Consider the following 25,036-nt stretch of genomic DNA (forward strand, 5'->3'; position numbering starts at 1 on the left):
TAACAAGTCTTCACTTCACCCAGAGAGACACTGTTCATTTAACAAACACAGGTCTGAACGTTATTGGGCCATTGATTTGCTTTGGCTGCAGCAAAAATTGAGATTTTTATTTATTTCAACAAAAGAAGAAGAAAATCAAAATATTTGAATGAAATGTTCATAGAGCTGCAACTAATAATCAATTAGTTGATCAACAGGAAATTAATTGCCTACTATTTTAATAACTGATTCTTCATTTTGAGTCATATTTTATAAAAACTGCTAAAATTCACCATTTACAGCAGAAATGTGAATATTTTCTGGTTTCTTTAGTCTCTGTGACAGTAAACTGAAGATCTGTCAGTTGTGGACAAAACAAGATATTTGAGGACGTCGTCTTGAACTTGCAGAAACACTGATCAACATTTTGTACCATCAAGTTATCGATGAATCTATCCATTATTTTCTTGATTTTAATTGATAATGAAAAGTTAGTTGCAGTTTCTTTCTTATAAGAAGAGTCTCAGTCACATTAGTTCATGTTTATTTCTGTAAAATTCAGCTTCTAATTTGTATCAGTGGTCAGGAGATGAGGTCAGGATGTCAGCTGGCGTCTGTTAGTCAGAGTGTTGATGTCGTTGCAGTGTCGGGGAGGTCCTGTGTGGTCGGCGGGCTCGTCGCTCTGGATGGAAGCAGATGGGACGAAGACTGCAACAGCTGCCGCTGTCTGAACGGGAGAATCTCCTGCACAAAGGTAGAAGAGACTCAGTCTGGATTCATGTGTGCAGATAACATTTACCCACAATTCACAGCAGTGTCACTTTTTGTACTAATAAAGATGTATCATTACAGTACGTACATGTAGGAACAAGATGTTAAGTCTTGGAATAAGTACATGAGTCGGGACGTAGGCCGACTTTACATCATACACATAACATATAGGCTACATACCTACAGTATGTTCCTGACAACACTAACGTAAAAACACAAATGTACCCCAAGAAAAAGGAACTAGTTTGGCAATATCTATCTACATCTGTACCCTCCGGTGTTAATAAGCAGTAAATGGTCATTTTGAAGTGAATCACCGAGAACTCATTACCCATCATCCCTAAAATATCCAGCTTTGTTGCTCAGTGGGTCATGCTGAATAGATATTATATTAATATTAGAATAGGTAAACATTTGGTTTTTTCTAGTTATTTTTAAGGTCCCAGATTATTATCACCTTATTCCATAACGTCACATCTTGTTCCCTCGTACCTACATGTATGTATCAGTGCACACTGTTACTTAAAAAACAACAACAAAAGTGTAAAATGGGAATATTTAAGGTGAACGTTGCAGGACGTAATCTAAAGCCAATGTTCCACCTTTTCTAGAAAAACTGTATAATCACATTAATTATTAATCATTAATTAATTAGAAATCACAGCACAGAAATAAAGCTTTGATTACATAGTTTGTCCAGACTTGACATTTTTACGTATCTTAGTCCCGACTCTTAAATAACCACATTTAAAGGATCTTCATCAAAAATGTTTGTGTTTTTGTAAAATTATGACTATCAGCAAATATATCATTATCAGATATTTAAACTCTGCATCAATATTAGCCTCAGAACAAAGTATCTTCAGGATAATACTCAGCTGTAATGTTTTAAAGTGTAGAAAACTTAAAAGTTTTATGATCTCAACAATCTAACCTCCTTCACTGACTCTCGTCTCGGGCAGCTGTGGTGCGGACCGAGACCTTGTAACCTCCACGGTAAGACTCGCAGCTCAGAGTGTCCGGCCGGTCAGACCTGCGTCGCCGTCCGGGACGAGAGCTGCTTCGTCAAGCCGTGTCCCAGCCAGGGCGAATGCTGGAGCCCCGCCCACCGGGCCCCGCCCACAGCCAGGTGTCATCCGGAGAGCAGCTGCGCCAACGTCACCTTCACCTTCAACAAGGACGTCATGGCGAAGGTTGGTCTCAGTGAGCTCGGTCTTCTTCTTCTTCTTCTGCTTCCCCACCAGGTGTTGTTTGCAGCTGTAGCGGTTACCTTTACTCACGCTGTTGTGGTCGCTGATGTTGTTCCTCCGCTGGTGTTACAGGGCGTGACGGTGGAGCAGGTGTGTCGTGAACTCAGGAGCCTCTACGCCGTCAAGAACCTGTCGTCCGACTCCTCCGTCTCCATGACCTGTGAGCCGTCGCTCAGTGCCAACAACGAGATCCACGTATCCATCGTAAGTCACGTGACAGTTTAATATTTTCAAGAGTCAAGAACAAGTCCAGCAAATGTTTTTAACCCTTTAGGTTTCAAAAAACTTTTTAAACTAAACAACAGACAGAAGGTAAAATGACATATAGGTTAGAACAGATTGTATTAAACCTTTTAACAAGCGGTCTCAGAAAGGTTTGGAGCCGCTGCTCTACAGGAACATGTAGGACCGTCATCATTACGGAGCTGATAGAATAAGTTCACATTCAGTTGACTCCCATCAAGTCAAGACATTATGATCTGGAAAAAGTTTATTTCATTTATAAAATGGAAACGTTTTTTTTTAAAAAGTAAAGAGATAAGAGCACCAGCGGGGTACAATGCTGCCACAACTAGAAAGCCTCAAGTTTTGAGAAGTTAACGAATGGTTTCAAACCACTGCGGCTGCAGCCAGAGAAATGAAACACATCCTGTTTGCCAGATTCTTGGGAAAGACCAACCAGACCCCAAAGTGTTCAGAGCAAACGGAAAATCATTGTGAATCAGTGATTAGAGGGTACCGAAATGAGAATTTATTTAGACTGAAATGTCACAGATAGACGGACCATAATGCTGTTTTTCTGCTGAATATTCCAGTCGACGGAGGACCAGCCGAGAGGCATGACCTTCGTCAAGGAAATCACAGACAGGATCATGGATCTGGTCAGTAAGAGGAGCGCCAACAGTTCCATCATCAGCGCCATCGCGGAGGTTCGCATCCAGAGACGACAAAACCTCAATCCCAATGGTGAGTGTGTCTGCATACGGAGAGAACATCAACACTGGGCAGCACACAGCGAGAAGGTTTATTCTTTAAACTCAAAGGTCCACTTACTAGCCTTTTCAGAGGCCGGGCTTTTAGTTCATGAGCTTAGAAATGGTTGTTTCATCATGTGTCTTGAGTGATTCGCTGACGTCTTCTCCTGCTCTGTTCAGCAGACCACCTCGTGCCGCTGCTGGTTTCCGCGGTGATCATCATCTGGGCTTTGGCAGTTGCTTCGATGTTGCTGTGGTGCGTCAGGCGGCGGCGAAAGCAGAGCGCCCACACAGGGGTTAGCACCCAGGCGTCGGCGGCGGCGGCAGCCCCAACGGCCGAGGACAACAACGCCCTCCACAACAGTGTCGTCAGCGCCGCCCGCGAGCAGCTCAACCACATCAAGAACCCCATCGAGAAAAACCCACAGCACCACCTCCTCATCCATCACCACCTCTACGAAGACAAGAACTCCGTCAACGCCAAGATCAGGAAGTCAGACACGGGGAGCCTGTCGGAGGAGGAGGAGGTGGACAAAAGGCTGCAGAAGGCCAGGTTCCCCCGAGCACCACCGGCGTACTCGCTGGTGGATCGGGAGGACCGACCCCCCCACCACCACCACACGACAGGCAGACCCCCACACTGGACTAGTAAACAGGACAACAGGCAACTGCATTCGCAGAGCGTAAACAGGATGGAGTACATTGTATAGCCAACGGGGCTCACGATGGCTGGACTTTTGTGACCTGCTGGGGGTGTTTTTGGTCATTTTTTTTTAGTCTTTTTTTTATGTTACTTTTTTGTACAGAACTGAAATTTCCAGATGGATTTTTGCTGTTTAATTTATGTTTTGACTGACACTGGCCTGAACGGTCCACTGCGGTTGGCTGGATCTCCGATTTTTGTGGACACCGTAAAAAAAAAACAACAGAATCTGGACAGGAGCGTTGCTACGTTGCATCCTAAAACGCCTCACGATCACTATCTCACATTCAACAATGAGTTTTGTATTTGAATGACGAATTTGGAAAAAAAAAAATTATTTATTTTGTTGGGGGGTTTTTTTTTCGGAAGGAGAAAATTAAGTGAGTCAGCAGTCGCTGCCGATATGAAGAATCGTCCACGTCGAATGTTCAGATGTGTACATAATTTTTTAATTAATCATTGTGTATATTTGATTTATTAACTTAATCATCAAGAGCCTTAAGATATTTCTTTTTTTATTTATGAGTATTGTTTAGAGTTGAATGTTCAGCAGCTTTGTAAGCTCACGACTTCTTGATGGAAATATTGTTTTTCTGATATATTTTTCGTCAAATGCCAAAAGTGTTCTTGAAAGAATAGTTTTTATTTTTAGCCGTTTTTGGATCTGGGCATTTTTTTTGCCTCAACTAAATGTTTTGTTCAATCGTCTGTCGTTTGATGCAGTTTTGTCGGTATGTTTGCCAGGATGTAAAAGTACTTCACATGGAAATGGAAAGGGAGCGGGGGGGGGGGGGGGGTGAGTGATGGCGGGTTAGAGGCTCATTGTGCTGCTGCAGGGTCTTTATACAAACCAACAGCCTTTTTTTTCTTCCTGCTGCGGTCGGGAAGAAGGTACCAGATACACCAGGCCAGCACTGAGAGGCTCAGGAAGAGCTTCTACCCTCAGGCCACTGGGATCCTAGACGAGGTCACTGCCTCAGACTGCCCCCCCCCCCCCCCCCCCCCTTCCCTTCGTACATTTTCACTTTAGTGTTTTTTTGGACCTTGAGAAATAAAAGTCTTTGTGTTTGTTCCTGTCAATACTGTATTATTATTTAAATTATACTTCCTAAAAACATGTTATTGTGCAGGAGGTTCAACTTCAGAATCTAAATCATTGTTCCGTTTTTTTAACATCAACTGTTTTGATTTAAAACGAACTGCAAAGGAACGTAGCAGCCGCGATGAATCGACATGGCAACCCAGAATAATAAATAATAAATGGTTGTGACTAACTAGCTTATCCAGACACATTATCTGCACGTTAGTGTGGCTGAAATGTGAAGTCAGTGATCATAGAAAGGTCAGCTGATTCTCTAGCTGTTTGCTAAACTAAATTTTGCAAAATTTAAATTGTAACACAATTGAGAGCAGAGTTTTATGAGACAATAAAGAACAGTCTAACAGATAATATGTTGCCTCCAGAAAAAGCACAAGATCATTTATGTTTCTCAGACTCAACAGGAAATTTGTTTTGTTTCTGCTTTTTTCTAAACTATCAGGTAAGACAGTCAATAATAATAATCAATAATAATCACAATAATAAACACAAAATCTGATTCTACATCATCACTAAAGATTTGTGCTTTCTTTGAAATGTTCAGAAATAAAAATGGTTAATTTAAAGGAAAATTCCAGTTTAATTCAACCTGACGTATTTCCCATAATGGTGCTCAGTGACTCTGGGACCATGAGGGAAGAAAAGGTTGAATTCTCCTGGATGCAGAGGTTAGCACCACAGTTAGCATGATCCATACGGCTGCAACAGCCACATTTATGGAAAATCAAGTTGAAATAAACTGGCATTTTTAAGGCTACATGGATAAAGACTAAACTACCAAAACGTTAGCTAGACGTTAATTGTGACTTGGTTTCAGCTAGCACCAACATAAATTATCTTAGTTTGCAAAGAGAACTGATTCTACAGCTCCACCGGCTGATATTTAACTTACGTGGTGTTTGGTTTAGTTTTGGATCTGTTCCAGGTTTATTAAATAACTGGATTTGCTGATCTTATCATTGGCTAATCAGCTGATCACATCCTGTCATGTCAAACTTTCATTCACATTAACTCAGTAATTGAACTTGATCAGTTTCACTTTTTAAATCAGAATCTTGAGTATTTGGAGCAATAAGATATAGATGAAATAAGATCCATGTGTGAGATGCGTATTTAATCAACTGTTTTATGTCATTCGTCTCAGTTTCAGGTCGTTAACGTTAACGAGGCTGCAGCTCAAAACTGTTTCTAACATCAGAGTTTTTAGTCAAGTTATTTTTTTTGTTACATATGACTGTTGAAAGCAAAGCATTAATAGATTTCATTTACTTTTCGTATTCATTTTCACAGGATTCTTTTTTATATATATTTTTTTAAATATAATTATTAGGAGATATCTGTGTTTGTGCTGGTTCATTATTATTATTATTGTTATTATTAGTTTTAGAATGAGCTACGCGTGTGCTTCCCAAGAAATATGAGCCCAATTAGCCAGATGGTGACGCTGTAATTAAGGCCCCAAAAATGTAATTTTGAGGAGGCCCCGCCCCTCACACTGTAGGTCCAGCTCAGTGTGTTTTACTAAAAAACCTCTCGGACCATAAAAATCTGCTGTGACGGATTTTTTTTGCTAATTTGTCTAATGTGAAAAACAGTAATGTGACGTCTACTTTTTGGATTTTGACTCAATCGACACCAAATTTGCTATAAAGCCTTGTGGGTCTGAGATAAACATTCAACCAATTTTGCTCCTAAATGAGCAAGATCGGTGGAAAAACATGGCCGCCATCAACCAAAATATCTTCACAAAAGGCAGGGCTTAGAGATAATTGGCCATAACTCATTAACCATTTGTTCAATCATCATAAATCTTGGTACGTAACTTTTGTCTGTGATTGGGAACAGGTCTACCAAAGCATGTTGAGTCCAGCCACAAATGTGTATCTGAAAACCCAGTGGACAGAATTTCACCAAAACCGGTGTGCATGCTCTGGAGTATTAACCAAAACCTGAGGTGTCATATTGATCTGTGTAAGTTGGCGAGGCCTGTCTGATGAAGGGGGGACGAATGGCGGATCTTTGAGTGCGCAATTATTGAAACGCTGCAGGCTTTCTGATGATGAAACAAGAGTGTGATTGGTCTCACTCCTTCCTTTAACAGAATTAAACCAGCTGAAGTGACTTTGCTCACCTTTGTGAAGCCTGAAACTCGATCGTTTTTTAAAAAGTTTTGATGATTAAGCTGCTTTCTTCTGTTGGAACCCACAAATTGCCAGTTGCGGCTATATTTTTTTATTTAATTTCATGCTTTCCACTTTGAGGTTTTGCTTACAATCTCTTACTAATCAAGATATATAATAATACCTTGATATATAAGATAGTATATACTGTAGATATCCTAGGATGGTGTCAGGCTAACACGAAATACTAGGATTCTGATTCAATTAATTGAAAAAGAGTGTTTGATAATGCATAAAACGTTATCCACCCTCTCAGTGTTACTGTAATAACACAGCTGGTGTCTGTCGGCTAGAGACAGTACTTGGACGGGGTCATTAAACGTCCTCCCACTCAAATGGCCCCCCTACAGAAAAGAAAAGAGTCTTTTCTTTAATTTGGCTCGGACATACGTTTGGTCAATGTGGGCAAAAGGCTCGGGTTTGTTGCTCTTTTGACCCAGACATTTCGACTAATGAGGGCATTTTATCGTGGGCAGCAAACAGAAGTCACTTTGTTTCTGTTTTCCCAGCCATCCTCTGCCCTCTCTCCTCTATCCTCCTCAGACATGTGAGAGCGTTTATAAAAAGGCCTGTACACAGCAAAAACCGACCAACCCCTTACAAATAAACAACATGGGCATTTTGCATAAATGCTTTTCCTGCAGGAATCCCAGCCCCGATACCCGAACATGAACATAACAAACAAAACGAGAAGGAGCCAAACAGGCTGCTGCAGTGTGGTCGAGTCAGAGGGGAAGGTGGTGTTTATGTGCATTTTTCTGTAGTTATTCAAACTTGCTGATTTTCAAACAGAGGCTGATGGGAATCCAAATCAAAAGGCTGATAAGCACAGAGTCTCTCTGTGTGGATACGAGCAGAGTTTTATGAGACAGACGGAGCCAATCAGTTGAATCTGAATCTCTTTGTGGCCTGTGAGTGTTTTCATGCTCCGAGTTACTCCCATGATGTCTGACCTCTTTGACCTTTTTGTATAACAAACAAGTAGAGACACCGACTGGCTTCTGTACTAAACAACAGAGAAGTTTAATTCTGGCCTCCTCTCCCCCGCAAGTTACTTACAACTGTAATGTTTATTAATTACAGTTTATATAATCTGCAACTGGTGATGTTTATCAAACTAACCAATGAGAAGGCTGCTCCCTGAGTATGTTGTACATTAATCTTTGCTTATAAAAACAAGTGACACACTGAGATAAAAGGTTCAATGACAGTCATTAGTCAAGCAGCATCCAGATCCAAAAACAACTTGACATTTGAAACCAAATTCTCATTTATTACATCCGATAATATGACATTTACTCAATTACTGTACTTAAGTACACTTTGGAGGTACTTGTACTTTATTAGTATTTCCACTTCTACTTTTCAGATGTGGATTTTACAAATAAAACTCTGTAGAGATCTGCTTTCACTTTGATGTATAAAGTATCTTTCTGTTGATCAGTGTCAGAAAATTCAAATCTACTTTGATTCAATGTTATAAAACAATAAAGTTAATACTTTCTACAGACGCTGTGTATCTATGTCTATATAATAAATATAACACTAAGTGGAGCCATTTTGCATTTCTGTACTTTTACTTAAGTAAGATTTTGAATGCATCACTTGTAAAGGAGTATTCTCATACTGTGGTATTGATACTGTTACTTAAGTAAAAGGTCTTAATAGTTCTTCCACCATCACAGCATGAAAGCAACATACTGGTAGTTTAGCTGTTCTTAAGAGACTTACCAGTAGTAGAGGAAATGTCGGGGGTCATCAGATTCATTAGCATCCTCAGAGAATTTCATAGAAATCTGGACAGTAGCCGTCGACATGTCTCGCTCTGCTGACATCACCGTCCTCAAGCCTGACTGCTAGCTGGATGGAAAAAAATACGATTAGTTCAAAGTCTCTGCAAGCTGATTTTCAAGGTGAAGTTAAAAGTTCCCCTCCAATCAAAAACCTGGTTCTTCTTCTTGTTCCTTTCAGTTCGACGTTGTTCTTCTTCTCTGTGCAGAGTTTGTTTTCACATTCATCTGCTGAGGGACGAAAGTTTAAATCTCACGTTAACATCTGGACGTACCTGCAGGATTTATGACATCACAACTAGTTTGGAGCCAGTCGTGGTCCAGTACGCAACTGACACAAGTGTGATGCAGAAACTTGAAGCCTCCAGAGCTCAAACACTGAGACTTTACAGTGAAGGAGGAAACATCTTGTGTCCTGCTGGAAAACTTTAGAAACTTTTTTTTTTATGGGAAAAAAAAAACATGTTAGGCACACATCATTATTCAAAGCCGTCTTTTTTTATATATCTTAAAACGTGTGTGGAGGGGATCTTAAAGTAAACCAATAGCTCCCTGGAAGCTCAGAAAAACACATCTGAAAATCATAAATAATGTAAAATACATGTGATTTGTAGTTAATGAGCTAAATCATAAAAAAAAGACTCTGGTTCAATGTTAGAATCTGGCACAAAACACCCACTATCAGTAGCTTTTGGCACTCCAAAACCATAATGGTTAAACCTAACTGTCTTTACTGTGGTGTCTGTACCACACACACACACACAGTCACCAAAGACAACCCAGTGTCCCTTAGTCTTTTTGGTGTTTTAAATGGTCCGAGTAATGAAATGTGAACCTCTGTACTGTGGCTGCTTCAAAAGCTTGTTGGCAAAGCGGAGCTAACGTGATCGTTAGGATCACCAACGCCGCTCGCCGCCTCCAGAACCTTCCACTGATCCCTCTGAGAAACTCGAGTCTGCCTTTATAAAGACATTGGCACCAGCTTCATGTCAACTGAGATATTCGAGTTTGAAAGTTGGATTTAATGCTGCAGACCCTCTGTGGAGCAAGGCACTGCTAACACTTCCAGCGGGTTTGGGGTTCAATGCCCGCTGTGACCGACTACACTAATAATGTGAACAGATGTGGAGCTGTTAAGGTTTCAACCCCGAGAGAATCGATTCAAAGTTCAACTGCTTTCTGGTTGTTATGGCTTTTGTAATTTAAGAACTGAGTGTTTTCACAAATTGCTCTGTAAGGGGTGTGGTTGGAGAGTGTGTGTGTGTGTGTGTGTGTGTGCAGTATGACTCAGCTCGTGCACAGACAATTGTGGGAACTGCAGGAGTCTGGAGACAGCGAGGAGAAAGGGGACTGACGTCAGCTCCCTCAGGCTGAACCGAGAGGAGTAAATGAAACAACAGTGATTCATTCGCGTCATGATTCCTGACATGTTTTATTGTCCTTCTCTTGTTCTCTCAGCTCCGTCTGTCCGCTGTCTTTCTCTAAAACGTCCCGACATCTTGACTCAATTTCTCACAATCAAATCTGCAAACTGAGAAAAGAAAAAGAAAACAAAAGTTTGCACAAAGAAGTTTGTTCTCTGAGCAAAAAAGTTCCAGAGTGGATGAAGTTAGAAGTTAATGGCAAAACTTCTTCCTAAACACTTATTTCTGCTCAGTGCAGCAGTTTGGTTTTAGTTTCCTCTTCCTGCTCAGACTGGGACGTCTTATTATATCAATTTTAGATCATTTTTGGGTACTAATCTGGTACAGCTGCTTGTGTTTAGAGAACATTTAACATTTGACAACTTTTCAGCTTCTTCTGCAGACTTTTGCAGATGAACATGTTTATATTTCTCACTGGGAGGTTTAAAAAAAAACTAGTTTTGTAACAGTACCAAGACTATTGTATATGGTGTTATACAGTCATTGCTATTGAAAAACTTCAAATAATACACACGATGTCATCAAACTGACATAGTAGCCAAACTGTGTAATTACAACTTCTGGATTTGTCACATGATACACACTGGCCAAAAAGCATTTTTCTCCACACACTGTCATTGGAAATGGAGTGGCGGTAAAACGGTGCTTAAATGTTTGAGTGAAATTACTCCTCATCCTTTAAATGCAGTACCATAGACTGTAAAAAATACGGACGTAGTCACCGTGACGTCACCCATTGGTTTGTGAACTGCCGTTTTGAAGCCTCGAGTGTAGCAATTTGACCATCACCATCTTGGATTTGGCCGTCGCCATGTTTGATTTTTGGAGCCAGAAATGACCATATTTGGACGAGAGGGTTGAGCTGACCATAGCCTAGCTGCTAGCTTGGTTAGCACAGTGCATTTACAATCTATGGTTAACGGTGATAATGCTAATGCTAATTTTTGCTAGCAAAAAACAGGCCTAAAACCATTAAAACAAAATGTACTCACCAGTAAAACTGATAATCCGACTCATTGATGGGTGTTTTATTACAACTAAACGCTGAACAAGTTTTTAGGTGACTGCAATGTTACAGTTAAGAAAGTTTTCTGACAAAAAGTGTATCGGATTAGATGTTCTGTCACATATCCCATCATGTCCACAGGAGACGCTGGCTCCATGTTACTGTGACTCTTGGCTGGAGGAAGAGCGCCAAGCTTGAAACATGTCGCACTCCAGAGTAGCTGTGTTACGAGCCAGAAAAGGTCTAAGGCTAAGGGAAGCAACATAACGCCAGTGTAGTGAGGCAAGCATTTGGAGTTGGAGGTGGAGTTGAGGTGAGATCAACTTTAATGTCCCAAAGGAATTTTGTCTTGGGCAAAAGTGCTACACGGAGCTGCAATCAAGCAATACACCACAATACAATAAATGGACAAAAACATACCTCACTGACGAGACAATGCAGTAGTGCACTAGTGCAAAAAAGTGCTGCATACCACTGCAATCACACAATGCATTAAAAGAAATCACTAAATGCTTGGTTCTCTAGACAAAGCAGTAGTGCACTAGTGCAGAAAGTGCTGCACAGAGCTGCAATCAAACAGTAAGCGATACATGACCAACATGATCAATGTAATTCAAAACCGACTAAACAATGCAGCAGCACTCCGACACCAGCTGGTTACATTCAACTAGAAGGGACAAGATAGTGCACATAACTCAAGGTAACATAAGTGAAACATGGATCACATTGTAAACAAATAGATCAAATCTTAACAATCATAAGACATAAACTAACAACTACAGATTACAAACTTAACTACCAAACAGACAACAAAACTCACAAAATGGACAAATAACTGAGGTGAGCAGCAAAGGAAAAGGGCTGCAGGTGGAGCCAAAAAACAGAAACAAATAAGACAAAAGTACAGGATAGACAAGCCCCGCTATGCCTAATGTACTAGACAGGACTGGAAGAACAATAAGTAGCTATAAAGGAGAAAAAAATTTAAAAATCCCCTGCCCAGTCCCAGAGCCAGTAAACGAGTGCCTCACCGATTTAACAATTCACAAAGTTGCACGAAGTTGCACAAGTGATTGAAGCTAACAATGGCTGTTCCTCCAGCCCACAGCGGTGCAACAACAACAGAAAGGATAAAGAAAGTTCATGTCTCAGTTCGATGTAAACAGCTCTTGCATGTCAACGAGTGTCCAGCACTGATGGGGGAGTGAAATAATAAATAATAATCCATTTTGCTGTCCAGAAAACATTATGCAGCATGAATGTTGGAACAGCCCGTTTGTATGGGTTAGCAGTTAGCCTAGCTTGCACTCCTCTGTACTTGCCCAGCTTCCACGTCCTGTCACACTGCAGCTCCAGGCGAGGCCGTTGTCTCCTTTGAGTCCACTGGGTGCAGCAGACCAGGATCGCTCAGCTGATTTAGCTCCCAGCCAGTATTTCTTGCAGCAAACTGACGATCATAGACATATTTCCCTGCATAGTCGGAACTAGGAGAGGCCGCCGCAAACGGAAGGTTGTCAGCTAGCAGTTATAATGTGGTTACAATTTCATTTTTTAACTTTAGTCCTTTAGAACTTCCTCTAAATAAACAACTCTGAAGTATTTCACTTTTTTGTGTTTCACCACACACCGCCCTGGTGTGTAGTTTTTGTAAACACACACACACACACACACACACACACACACACACACACACACACACACACACACACCTGGCTGAATGAATTGTGACTCAGTGTTTGTCAGGAACTCTGCCCATCTGCAGAGACAAAGGGATGCTTGGATATCGTTTGATGTCAACATTAATTTACACCTTCCTCCACACACATACAAACTTCCTCTAGGCACTGTTTTCACCACACACAGTTGCTGGGAAAAGTGTTGTGTTGATATTTTTCCAGAGTTGTTTCCCAGCTGCAGGTGTGCTGATGTTCCTACCTGCTGCTGCAGGTTTCTGGGTGGGACGCAGACTTTGTATCACTGCATCAAACACACTTATCGCACACTGACTGCAACACATCAGGCAGAAAGAAAACAGAAACCTCATGCCCCAGTTATGCTCTTCACAGAAACTTCACTGAAGTGGAACAGAAGCTTGAAGGAACAGTTTGACATTTTGGGAAATTTTGGTTGGGTTGGTTGGTTGGTTGATTGAGTTTGTGCGTTGAGTTAGTTGGTGGGTCGGTTGGTTGAGTTGGTTGGTTGGTTGGTTGGTTGGTTGAGTTTGTGGGTTGAGTTAGTTGATGAGTTGGTTGGTTAAGCTGGATTGGTTGGTTGAGTTGGGTTGGTTGGTTGGTTGGTTGGTTGAGTTTGTGCGTTGAGTTAGTTGGTGGGTCGGTTGGTTGAGTTGGGTTGGTTGGTGGGTCGGTTGGTTGAGTTGGGTTGGTTGGTTGGTTGGTTGGTTGGTTGGTTGGTTGGTTGAGTTTGTGGGTTGAGTTAGTTGGTGGGTCGGTTGGTTGAGTTGGGTTGGTTGGTGGGTCGGTTGGTTGAGTTGGGTTGGTTGGTTGGTTGGTTGGTTGAGTTTGTGGGTTGAGTTAGTTGGTGGGTCGGTTGGTTGAGTTGGATTGGTTGGTGGGTCGGTTGGTTGAGTTGGGTTGGTTGGTTGGTTGGTTGGTTGAGTTTGTGGGTTGAGTTAGTTGATGAGTTGGTTGGTTAAGCTGGATTGGTTGGTTGAGTATGTTGGTTAGGTTGGTTGGTTGAGTTAGTTGGTTGAGCTGATTGGGTGATTCAGTCGTTGGTTGGATAACTCTACATATAGTGCCTATTTTTTCCAGATAATACACCCTCTTACATTCTGCCTGTTTTTGAGAATACAGAATCTTTGTGAACATCAGTAGAATCTATTCAAGTCAACAGGATCCATCAGGACAGTAACATCTGTATAAAGCCCCTTACAGACCTGAACCCCTTTGCACTAATCTCATGTCTATATAACATGTTGGTCTCATGTCTAAATAAGCACCCAGATCACTTTTATGTCATGACTGCAATCTTATGAGGTCAGACCAGAAACGTTTCTGTATCACTCTGAACAAATCTGAACTGAATGCTATAAACATGCTCACAGTGCTCATTAATTAAAACTTCAACAGCAAAATAAGTTTTAAAATCCACCTTGTGTACCAGGTGCCAAATATCACACGAGCATCGTCTCTTTCCGTAAATGTCCTGTCATGTCTGAATGAAGCCATAAGAAACATTAACGTTAAATAAAAGTCATTGATGTCTGAATGACCTCTGACCTTTCCTTTAGCCTATTTGTCCTGTCCAACTGTTTCTGGTCTCATTATTATCTGTTTAATCTTCAGTACTAATCAAAGCAATATTTCCACTGTCTCTATTGATATCTACATTCAGGTTTTTGTTGCAGCAAAGATTGAGTTTCTCCTTTGAGGATTAATTAAATTCCTAATAATCTAAAATCATGTATCAGCACAGGCCAACAGTTTAATTCCAGCAGACGTGAAGCCAAATCATCTTGTCCAAACTCTAAATCTGAACCCACAGCAGAGACTGTCGTACATACCTTAAATTCTCCATAAATCCCACAGTGTGTGTATAAGTGTATGTGTGTTTTGCAATAGTGTTCGGAGTGCGTAATGACTACCACATGCTGCTGTATGTCGACCTGAGTGTTTGTTTCCACTCTGACTCATAACATAATGGCTGGATTTTCAAGCCTGTGCATCTCCAAAGCCACATGATGAAGAACAAAACAATTAAAACTTTGCCAGCTAAAGTGACTCATTGTTAAACTGTCTGCTGCCAGTGATTTGGTGGCATTTCTGAACCGACTATGACTTGAATCGGCTCGGCCCAGTTTGGGTGGTCTGTTTCTTCTTCTAACAAAGATGCGAATCTGCCGCTCTGAGCTCGGCCTGGCTCGCTGTTCCTAAACGGAGCAGTAGGTAGCGTTGACAGGAAAAGTACTGCTTAGGATGCAGTTTCTCTGCTTTGGTTTTGGGGTAAACATCTGCGGTGTTGCTCACCAGCCTCAGGGATCCTAAACCTGGAAGAAAGCCATGTGGGAGAACACGCAGCGGGCCGCCAAACCACAGTATGCACAATATACCACCGTCCTCCCAGCAGAAACGTAAATGAGTTTGACACCAAGAGCATTAGCAGCGTTTTGGCGGAACGAACTGGGGTTTTATGAATTAGTTGTGGCTAAAAAAGGGAAGTGAAATGGTTACGGTGAAGTCGGGATCAAAGTCAGAATATGGAAATTAGCATTACAAGCTAAACACGGGGTCAGGCAGTTAGCAGGGTGGTCTGGTGGTTTGCAAGATGCCTCGAAACCAAAAGGTCAGCAGGTCAGTTCTGCACAATCTTTCCATCATCTACATGTCCTGCTGAAGAACCAGAGCAACACAATGCTTCAAATATGGATGAACTACTCCAACTTTTCCACTCCAAACACCAAGAGATATATTCTGCAAACTGCCTCATGACCAACAGGCCACATGGTCGAATCCCAGTGAAACTAAATGGTCCATCATCTGCCACAATCAAAAGACATTGAATTACTACTTGCCTACTTATTATTGTATAAAATTATGGAAAACACAATTGTTTGTCAGATATGGAAGATGGATTTACACTATGCGTCCAGTACAGTGAGTGGTCTGATACAATGTTTAGCCTGGCTTAGTGCAAAGACAGGAAGCAGGGGGGTAACTGCTAACCTAGCAAGCTAACTTGTTAGCTAGCAAGCTAGTCACCAATCAAAGAGTCAGCTGCAGGAAAAGGTAAAGAAAAGAACTTTTCCAGGAACAGAGTGAAGAACTGAAATGGTTGAAAAGCTGGTTTTAAACAGCAGGATAATAACTGCTGTGTCTCCTCCTGACTAAAACAACCGCACCCTCCTCCTCCTCATCCTCCTCCTCCTCCTCCTCCTCCTCCTCCTCTCTGAGAGACTAAACCAGCCGATCGATATTGAATTAGACAAACTGGCAAGCATGCTCTGATCTATACGGCATGTTTACTCTCTCAGCAATGTGGGACCAATTACTGCCGCTGATCTGAAGTGGATCAGGACTTTTCTCAGGGCTGAAGGGTCGGTAATAAACTCAGTTTGGTCGGCATCACAATAACCAGCCGTGTCTTTTAAATCTCTCATTTGTTCACATTTTCTTCCCGGATCTTATGGATAAAGCTGCGCTGAGAAATATATTTTTTAAATTCATATCAAACATTCAATATTATGAGATGACAAGTTTGAGTTATTGACAATATAAAAGTGATGACCTCTCTATCAGATTTCAAATTCAGAGGGTTTTTTTGTTGTTGTTTTTGGAACAAATTCAGATACATTTACAGTAGACTTAGAGGACCACTGCTAAGAAAATAATAAGAAATATTTAACAATCTTTTGGTCTGTGCTCAGTAGAGCTGGATATTGAAACGTAACACTTCTTAAAATTCTGACTAAAAAGTAAATGTAGCATCGAGTGTCAAAAAGTGTTGAAAGCTGTCATCGAATGCTTGTTAAGATTCATAGACTTGTTTACTTGTTTGTTGATCAGATCTTTGAATCTTAATTCAGGAAACTTTTCATTTTTGACTGTATATTTTATATGTTTATTTATGTATTTTATTTAAGCCACATAATCCAGATGGATTTCCAGCTGCATATTAGTATAATTGGGATATAAATGTAATTTTTAGGAGATACTCACTCTCTACTGCACATGTAAATGAATATGAATGAAAATAATGCAGCACTTTGGAATTTGATATGAAAACCCTTTATGGGAAACATGACAGAAACAATTTAAGAACCACTGACCAGAACTCATATTTATAATTTAATTTATTAAAACTGCTAAAAGTAAAATTTTGGACTTAAGTGAAAGATAAAAGTAAAAATCTTCACTTTTACTCACAAATTTAAGAATAAAAACAAATTTTCAAGCTAGTTTTTTAGTTTAAATGCTGTTAAATGTCAGAGAGGTTTGTTCAGCTGGTTCAGAGTAGATCAGTGATGATTGGACTAAATATCATTGATCAGGATCAATAATACATTACTGAAGCAGCATCATTAACAATAGTCGTTTTAGTCATATTATTGTTATTTGATAGGATGTTGCACCACTTTTTCTTTTTTCAATTATGTTTATCAAACAAACAACAATTGATCTGATTATCAATCACTACTCAGCGTGGAACTAAATTCTCCTTAAACGTTCCTCATCTACCAACAGCAGAACGTCTCGCAGTGCAGTTTAGCCTCCATTTGAACCCATTTCCTGTTATTTCATCTCTATTTATATAAGGCTAACAATTATTGTCATTATCAATCAAAAACTTTGAAAAAATTAACATTATAATTTCCAAAATCTAAGGTGACACCTTCAAAAGTTGTGTTTTATCCGACCAGCAGCTTAAACCCAAATATATTCAGTTTATTATCATACGTGATAAAGAAAAGCATTTGAGAAGCTGAAACCAGAATGATTTTGGCATTTTTGCTTAAAAAATTACATAAACAATGAATTAATTATCAAAATAGTCAAACATCAAAATTAATTTTCTTGACTAATCCATTAATTATTGCAGCTCCCTATTTACATTTTAAATTTAGTAGATTGTTGTTCATTTTACATATTAATTATTTCCAGAGATTTAAATGTTTCACAGAAATAAAATTAAGCTTAAAAAAATTATAAAGTTGCAGAAAAACAAACCTCTGAATAAACTGTAAGGATTTATTTTTTCAGTCTATATCCTTCCTTTTCCTTCATGTGATCACTTGAGAGATGCTCTTAAGTAGCAGTAAGTCACTTGATAAATGAGCCAAATGCTAAGTTCACATTACATGATGCAGTGACCCAAATCACAAAAATAAAAAAAATCATCTTTTTTTGCCTCCGAGTGACTCAGGTCTGAATTTTTCGTTATCTGACGCACCAAATAGTTTGTTACACAAAACCATCTGAGAAGTCGTCCTTAAAAGGCGAATAAGTTGATGTGAAGCTTCTATTCAGCTTCAGCAGTCTGAGTTAGTCATATCAAGTGGATATCTGACACATTTACAGACTTTCTAGCATCAAATTCCCTCTTTGTGTTTCCTCGGACAGTGTTTCCCTGTTGAGCTGCAGGTGGAAGTATAGTAACATAAAAGAAGGACTCTGGACGCTGAAGCTTCATATTAGCTTCAGATCAACTTTTAAATCCATTTTTGCACAGAAGGAGGACTGTGGATTTTGTCCCCCATCACTGCCATTGTAAGGTCATTATGAAGGGATCTTCTAATGGTCAGTATGAACAGGAGGAATGATTACAGCAAGAAAAACAGCTTTAATGTTCATTTGGGCTCCTGACTAATGGTTTAAGACAGACTTAAAAATTGTGAACTCGTCCTTTAAATCTAACTTTAGTCTAATTCTTAGAAGTCTGCTCTAGTTTCTCTCCTCTACTCTAAAATATCTAGACTAGATAAAGTGTCCTCTATCTTTGTGAAGATAATTTATCAGTTTGTGCTTTATTTATTTTTTGTTAACCTTGATCTTCAAGCTTAAAAGCCTTTTCTACTCTGATAAGAATAAGATAATTCTGCAGGGAAACTGATGGAAGGTCATTTTTAGCATCATAAAAGTAAATCTTATTCTAACTTGTAACCAAAACAGACGCTCATTGGTCAAAGCTGGTTTTACTGTTGACCTAATTCTTAATGTTTAGACATTAAATCAAATATAGAGGCTGTTACCCCCGAGCAGACTGCTGCTGGCTTCTCAGAGAAAGAACAACCCGGTGATTCTTCGTCCTGGGAAAAGGCCCGGGAGCTGTGGCTGTCCACTTCCCATCATCCTCCACCCAAAACCTAAAAAACAAAACACTGATCCAGCTGAGGCTCAGTTATTCTGCGGGGAGGTAAAACAATCAGAGGAAAGAGCAGGAAAGGAATTTTAAAAAAAGGGCAGAGAAACCATCCAACCAGAGCCGATAAAAATCTAAACAGCTCAAACAAACCCAATGAAAGGGAAAAGAATTCAAACAAAGCCGAGAAAAAGCAGATCCAATAAAAAACCACAACAAGAGAGAGAAGCGGGATTATAAAAATGATTTTCTGTTAAAGAGGAAAATCCACCAGCTGATGTAGAGGACAGAGAAAGCCTTCATCTTCGTCTTCCTCCCCCCTCAGGACAGTGGAACCAGGTTTAGCTGAGTAATGAAACCAACATGAAAGCTGCAGTTCCTCTAGCGGCCACTAGATGCTGCTCTCAAAAACATCTGCACTGCTGACTGAAACACTTAAAGTCTTTCACTTCACATTTTGTTCTCAGTAGCCAATGATGAGGCTGAAAGAAGCTTGTTTACTTGATTGACAGGTGTCTCAGCCTATCATAGTCAGCTGAGGTGCTTCGCCCAAATTAGCACGTTTTTGGCTCCAGTAACTGAGCATCAAAGCATTGAGTGGTTTTAGTTTGTTGTTTTTAGTTTATGACCTTTTTTCACTTGTTGAGTAAAACATCTTTGAGTGTCTTGAAAAGCACTCTATAAATAAAATGTATTATTATCATCATTATGAAGGACAAATCTCATGATCAGACTCAAACCAACAACTTTGTACTGAAGTTCTTTGATAAATTTACAATGTAGTACAAAGTCCAGAGGTTGTGATCTGCAGTGCAACAAGCTAGTGAAGCTGTAAACAGAACTGCTTTCCTGCACATGCTCAGTAGCGTCTGCCTTACACAGAACTACTCTCCGGAGACTGAAAACGTGATGCTGTTATTAGTCTTTGGAGCCGTTTCTAAACAAACTAACGTGACCAAACTCTTCATGATGAAGGAACATGTGACCCAGTGCAGCGGTGTGACTCACCGATGTGTTTTTAATCAGATATATCAGCTTTGATACACACACAATACTTGTCAGTAGATCAGTTCATTGTTGGTTTGGACCCAAACATGAGATTTGTTGCCAAGAAGAACATAGAAAATCACCAGAATGATCCTTTAAATCCAAACTACATCTTGCTCATTGTAAAGTGTTTGTTTTGATCAGTCGATTGGATTAGTGAATCTAATCTAAACAGGATGGGCGTCTCAGGGGGAGGTGGGGAATGAAATAGTCTCTGTGCTCCTCTTCAGTAATTAAACTCATGATTCTTGACGGCATTTTAACCATGAGGAAATTAAAGGATCTGGTCTGTAATAGACATGGACATTAAAGGTGCAGTGTGTAGAATTTAGTGGCATCTAACAGAGCGGACTTGGCAGAAATGGAATATAATATTCATGAGTATGTTTATAGTATATGTAATTAGTGTATAATCCCATGAAAATAAGAGCTGTTGTGTTTTTTGTTACCTTAGTATGAGCCTTTATATCTACATAGGGAGCAAGTCCTCTTCCATGGAGCCCGCCATGTTGCACCGTCATGTTTCTACAGTAGCCCAGAACAGACAAACCAAACACTGACTCTAGAGAGGAGCTTTCACATTTCACTATCACTGTAGGTTCTCCTTCACACTTGGAAGGGGAGGAGGAGGTGGTATTCAGTTGGTTGCAATCTGCAGCCTCACCACTAGATGCCACTAAATCTTACACACTGGTCCTTTAAACAGGTCGAAGCCTCCTCAGCGAGGCGCCAAAGATGACTAACTGACGTTGCCATCCCTGAAGCTAGCACGGACAACATTCACAACTTATAAGTGCAACATTTTGAATCATTTTGATCAATTTTGTTGTGTTTTATGTTTTTGTTCTTCAAATTTTTCAGCAACACAAATGAAATTCGGTTCACTTATTATGTTTTGTTGTTGAAGTCAGAAGTTTGGAGAAAGATAAACAGACAAAACTAAAACTATCTGCATGAGGAGATTCCCCAGCTACAAGAAGGGGAGAACATATAAATGAATATACTTTTTGTATTCTGGGTGAACTGACACTTTAACAGCACTCAAAAAGTTTGAGAGAGAAAAAGAGAAAACATGAGGCATCTCTCGCTAGTTTTTATTTCCTGTGGTTTGTGATTCTGAATGGGAGAGCCATTTGCTTAAAGGCACTTCAGCAGGCCTGAACAATCTGTCTAAACACTCAGTCAGCAAAGAAATCCATAAAAGGTCAAACTATCCAAAAGAATCTGGTCCCAGATTGAAGTGATTAGCAGTATCTTAATGTCCTTGACCTCTGACCTCTTGCAGGCCTGCAGCAGAGAGATTATCAGCGCTGTGGGGATGATTGATGTCGGCGGAAACTAGCACATGTTCTTTATCTAAATTCAACACCACCAGAGAGCGAGCAGGCGGAGAACGGCCAGGAACAGTCGGACAGTTTGGGGAGTTTCTGTGAAATCTGAGCTGGATGTTTCTCATGTAGCCTGAAAACACCCAGAGAGGATGCTGAGATCTGCAAGTTAAAGGGTCAGTTCACACAAACTACAAAGACATGTTTCCTCTCTTGCCTCCGGTGGTTTCTATCCAGGCAGGTCGTTTTGGTTTTATTTGTGCATGTTTGGAGATTTCTGCCTCGACTCAAATACAAGGTGAGAACAGCTGTCAGTGTCTCTGTATCAAACATAAAACACACTGTTAACAGTTTTCACTGGAACTACTAGATGAATCCAGGTTGTAGGTGGAAGTAGACAACCAGTGTTCAATTCAAAGTGATCAATTTTTAAGCCTTTTTACTTGGAAAACTGTCCAGGAGATCCTGTAGAGGCAGTTATATGTAGTCATCAAATATCAATAAAATAAAGGCTCTAATCTACAAACTAAATGTTTAAACTTCAGCTGCTCCAACAACAAACTGACACCACGAGTCTCTGCTCCATGAAATCTACATTAAATCTTCATGTTTCATTCTGAGCGTCGCGCAGACAAAAGGACCAGACCAGGAGCCGCTAAAGACGGAGCACATGTTTGAGATTTTTGCATGAAGTGACTCATTTCTTCTGATTGCAGACAGAAATCAGGAGTTTGATGACTGAAAGTAATTCCTGCTGTTTCATGAGCGACTCCACAAAAACACTTTCACATCCAGACTGTGGAGGTCAGACAGAAGCCATGTTCATCTTATTTTTTTTTCACAATTTCACTGATATATTAATACTGAAGGATTTCAACATTTCACACAGACGAACTTCATCTGTTCACTGTGATCAACACAAACATCTCTGCTGTCACTGCAGAGGAAAAGTCTTCACTTCAAATCAGCTCCTGATTCATCAATAGAAGAGACAGTTTCTGTGGATTATCCAGAATTAATGGTGCTGAAAACACACATTTCATTCACCTCCATGGTAACAGGCTGGAGGCAAAAATCTGACAACCCAGAAAAAGAAAAATATGGAACAAATGTGTTTGTTTCTTTGTTTAATGTCTTGTTTTTTTTTGTAATTTGGGTGAACTGACCCTTCAGGGAAAGGGTCAATATATCACTGTAATGTTTGTGAAGTATCTCAAAGAAGAGTTTGTGAGCAAAGAGTTGGTAGTTTGAATCCGCAGGCTGGTTTGGAAACATGTTGTCATGGAGATTCAGGCTACAACTAACGATTATTTTCATTATCGATTAGTCAAATGTCTTGTTTTGTCCACACAAAGACATTCAATTCATTTATATTATATTCATTTGAGAGGCTTTTTGATATTAAGCATTTGTCAAAATAGTTTGCAATTGATTTTCTCTGTCATCTAATTAATCTACTAATCAAATGGAGACAAAATAAATGTTTGTTACATCCATTTTTCCAGCTGTTGGAGCTGAAAATTAGAAAATCACTTTACTGACTCAAATTATGTTTCAGTTCAAATATTGTTATTCGTTCATTTTTTAAGTGAACCCATTGCGTCACCTTTTAAAGCCACATCTGTATGTGATCACAAACAGTAACAGTCAAAAGTTTGGACACGTTTTCCCCGAATGAGAAAGCGCGTCCAAACTTTTGACTGGTTCTGTAACTGCTCATAATGCTTTGAGGCCTTCATGTGGTTTTACTCTTAAATCCTATAAATGTCCAGGAATGGTTCTTGGTTAATATTTGTGCAAAGTCATCAAACATTTTGGTTTATTATACTGTATGCAAATAGACGAAATAACAGGAACACTTGCAGCCTAAAGAAATCCAATAAAACGCCACAAACTGCATGTTTAAATATTATCACAGAGCTGAATCAGCTTTTCTCTGACTTTAACCTTCTCAAAGGTTCAGAGGTAAACATGCTGCAGGGTTCTTGTGTTAGATCACATTACATTCATTCGTTGGTCCAGAGCAACATGAGCAAAACAGGAAACATGAAATAAATCACATATGTGGCTGTTACTCACACAAGGAGATTAGCATTAGCTGGTGGTTAGCACACGTCTGCAGGCGTGAGGATGATCAATGGCTTTAATTATCTCTCTGGACACCTGTAAATGAGAATAAGTAATTAAATTCGGATTCAGCGAAAACCAGCCGACACAATCTGCAGAGTGATTATTGAGCCTTGTTAATTAATTGATTTGGAGAATAAGTCAGATAAAGAAAAGTTTGAGCAACTTTTAAGTGTTTTTATTGTGATGTCAACTTATTTTAGTCACGCTAGCAGTGCGGCTCAATGGATGTTTGTCAGTCGACCATTTTCGTTCAGACTGAAATATTTCAACTATCAGATGGATTGCCATGAAATTTGGTGCAACAGGGTGAACTGTGATCACGTTGGTCTCCTGATGAATTTTCATGTAGCGCCACCAGCAGGTCAAAGTTATCAGTTATCGTGTGAAATATCAACATCTACTTGATGGTTTGGCCAAAAATGTGCATCAGACATTCATGTTCCCCGCTGGATGAATCCTACAGACTCCGGTAATGTTTGACTTTTCCTCCAGCGCCACCATGAGGTTGACATGTGTGGTTCAAAGTTAAAAGTCTGCACAACTTTCAGATGGATTATGGTGCAATTTGATGAAGACATTCATTCAGACGTTTAATTTTTTGTTCTTTATACTTCATGTTACTCACTAAGATGCTTTGATCAGATTCTCTTTCTTTCTAAGGAAGTTGCTAAAAAAGCTGAAACTCCTGATTGGAATAATTTACTTGTAAATATTTATTCTCATCATATTATCTTCATTTGACTTATTTGAAAATGTTTTGTTTAATAAATTACATATTTTCAGTTATGCGATCACTGACTGTTACTTCACAGACAATCATTTTTCTGTTGATCGTGTCTGGCTGTCCATTCTTTTTTGTTTCTTTTGTTTGTTTTTTGATTATTGTGTTGTTGTGTCATGTAAACGTAGCACAAAAAGTAAGGAAATTTGTGTTTGGTAGATTATTTCTTTGTTGTAACGATGCTTCTTGGCAATAAATATTATACCGTTGGAAAGCCTGTTTATTTCCCTTTTAAATGGTGCCACATTTGTAAGGAACATGCATTTGTGGGATGAGCAGCAGAGCTGAGTATGTGGGTTGCGCCCATGAAAAATTTGCCAAATCTTCTCTGCCAATGCCAAACAGCTTATTCTGCCATTGACTCTTGTTTGGTGTTTGGTGGATTGGATGATTGAAGATTGAGGAAACAAGACATGTTGGCAATTTAATAAGTTATTAATTGAACAAACAGGAGCCTCAGTAGTGTGTGGAAGAACCATACACAGCCACAACAGCCTGGCACCTCCTCCTCATGCTGGTCACCAGCCTGGTCACACACTGCTGTGGGATCCCCATCCCATTCTTCAACCAGCATTTGTCGCAAGTCAGCCAACATGGTTGTGTTGGTCACTCTGGCACGAACAGCACGCCCAAGCTGATCCCACAAGTGTTCAATGGGGTTGAGGTCAGGACTGCTGGCAGGCCGTTCCATCCTCTCCACTCCCAAATTCTGGAGGTGGTCTCTGATAAACCCCGCTCTGTGGGGGCGAGCGTTGTCAT

At 40.0% G+C, this 25,036-nt stretch overlaps 1 protein-coding gene and 1 long non-coding RNA gene across 5 annotated transcripts in view; one reads left to right on the plus strand and one right to left on the minus strand.

Annotated features, from left to right (window-relative positions):
• The window catches only part of LOC122975129 (protein jagged-1a-like), a 33,649-nt gene extending 28,558 nt beyond the window's left edge, over nucleotides 1-5,091 (plus strand). Inside the window, exons 22-26 of one of the 2 annotated variants that reach the window (XM_044343367.1) lie at nucleotides 624-733; nucleotides 1,713-1,943; nucleotides 2,073-2,204; nucleotides 2,816-2,966; nucleotides 3,155-5,091. In XM_044343367.1, coding sequence (XP_044199302.1) covers nucleotides 624-733; nucleotides 1,713-1,943; nucleotides 2,073-2,204; nucleotides 2,816-2,966; nucleotides 3,155-3,684 — 1,154 coding nt within the window. In that variant the 3' untranslated portion in view covers nucleotides 3,685-5,091. The remainder of the gene's footprint in view (nucleotides 1-623; nucleotides 734-1,712; nucleotides 1,944-2,072; nucleotides 2,205-2,815; nucleotides 2,967-3,154) is intronic. The other variant, XM_044343378.1, reaches the window with a different exon arrangement.
• LOC122975439 lies at nucleotides 636-23,742 on the minus strand. Of its 3 annotated transcripts, XR_006400667.1 has the most exons (5): nucleotides 23,446-23,731; nucleotides 18,882-18,995; nucleotides 8,902-9,021; nucleotides 8,688-8,816; nucleotides 636-723 (listed from the first exon to the last, which is right to left on the minus strand). It is a non-coding gene; the product is annotated as an uncharacterized LOC122975439 (long non-coding RNA). The 3 variants fall into 3 exon arrangements; XR_006400671.1 differs by having other exon boundaries at nucleotides 8,688-9,021; nucleotides 18,882-19,035; nucleotides 23,446-23,742; XR_006400660.1 differs by having other exon boundaries at nucleotides 8,688-9,021; nucleotides 23,446-23,737.
• Nucleotides 23,743-25,036: the final 1,294 nt, after the last annotated feature.

The sequence above is a fragment of the Thunnus albacares genome, chromosome 3 (assembly GCF_914725855.1).
Source record: "Thunnus albacares chromosome 3, fThuAlb1.1, whole genome shotgun sequence".
NCBI lineage: Eukaryota > Metazoa > Chordata > Actinopteri > Scombriformes > Scombridae > Thunnus > Thunnus albacares.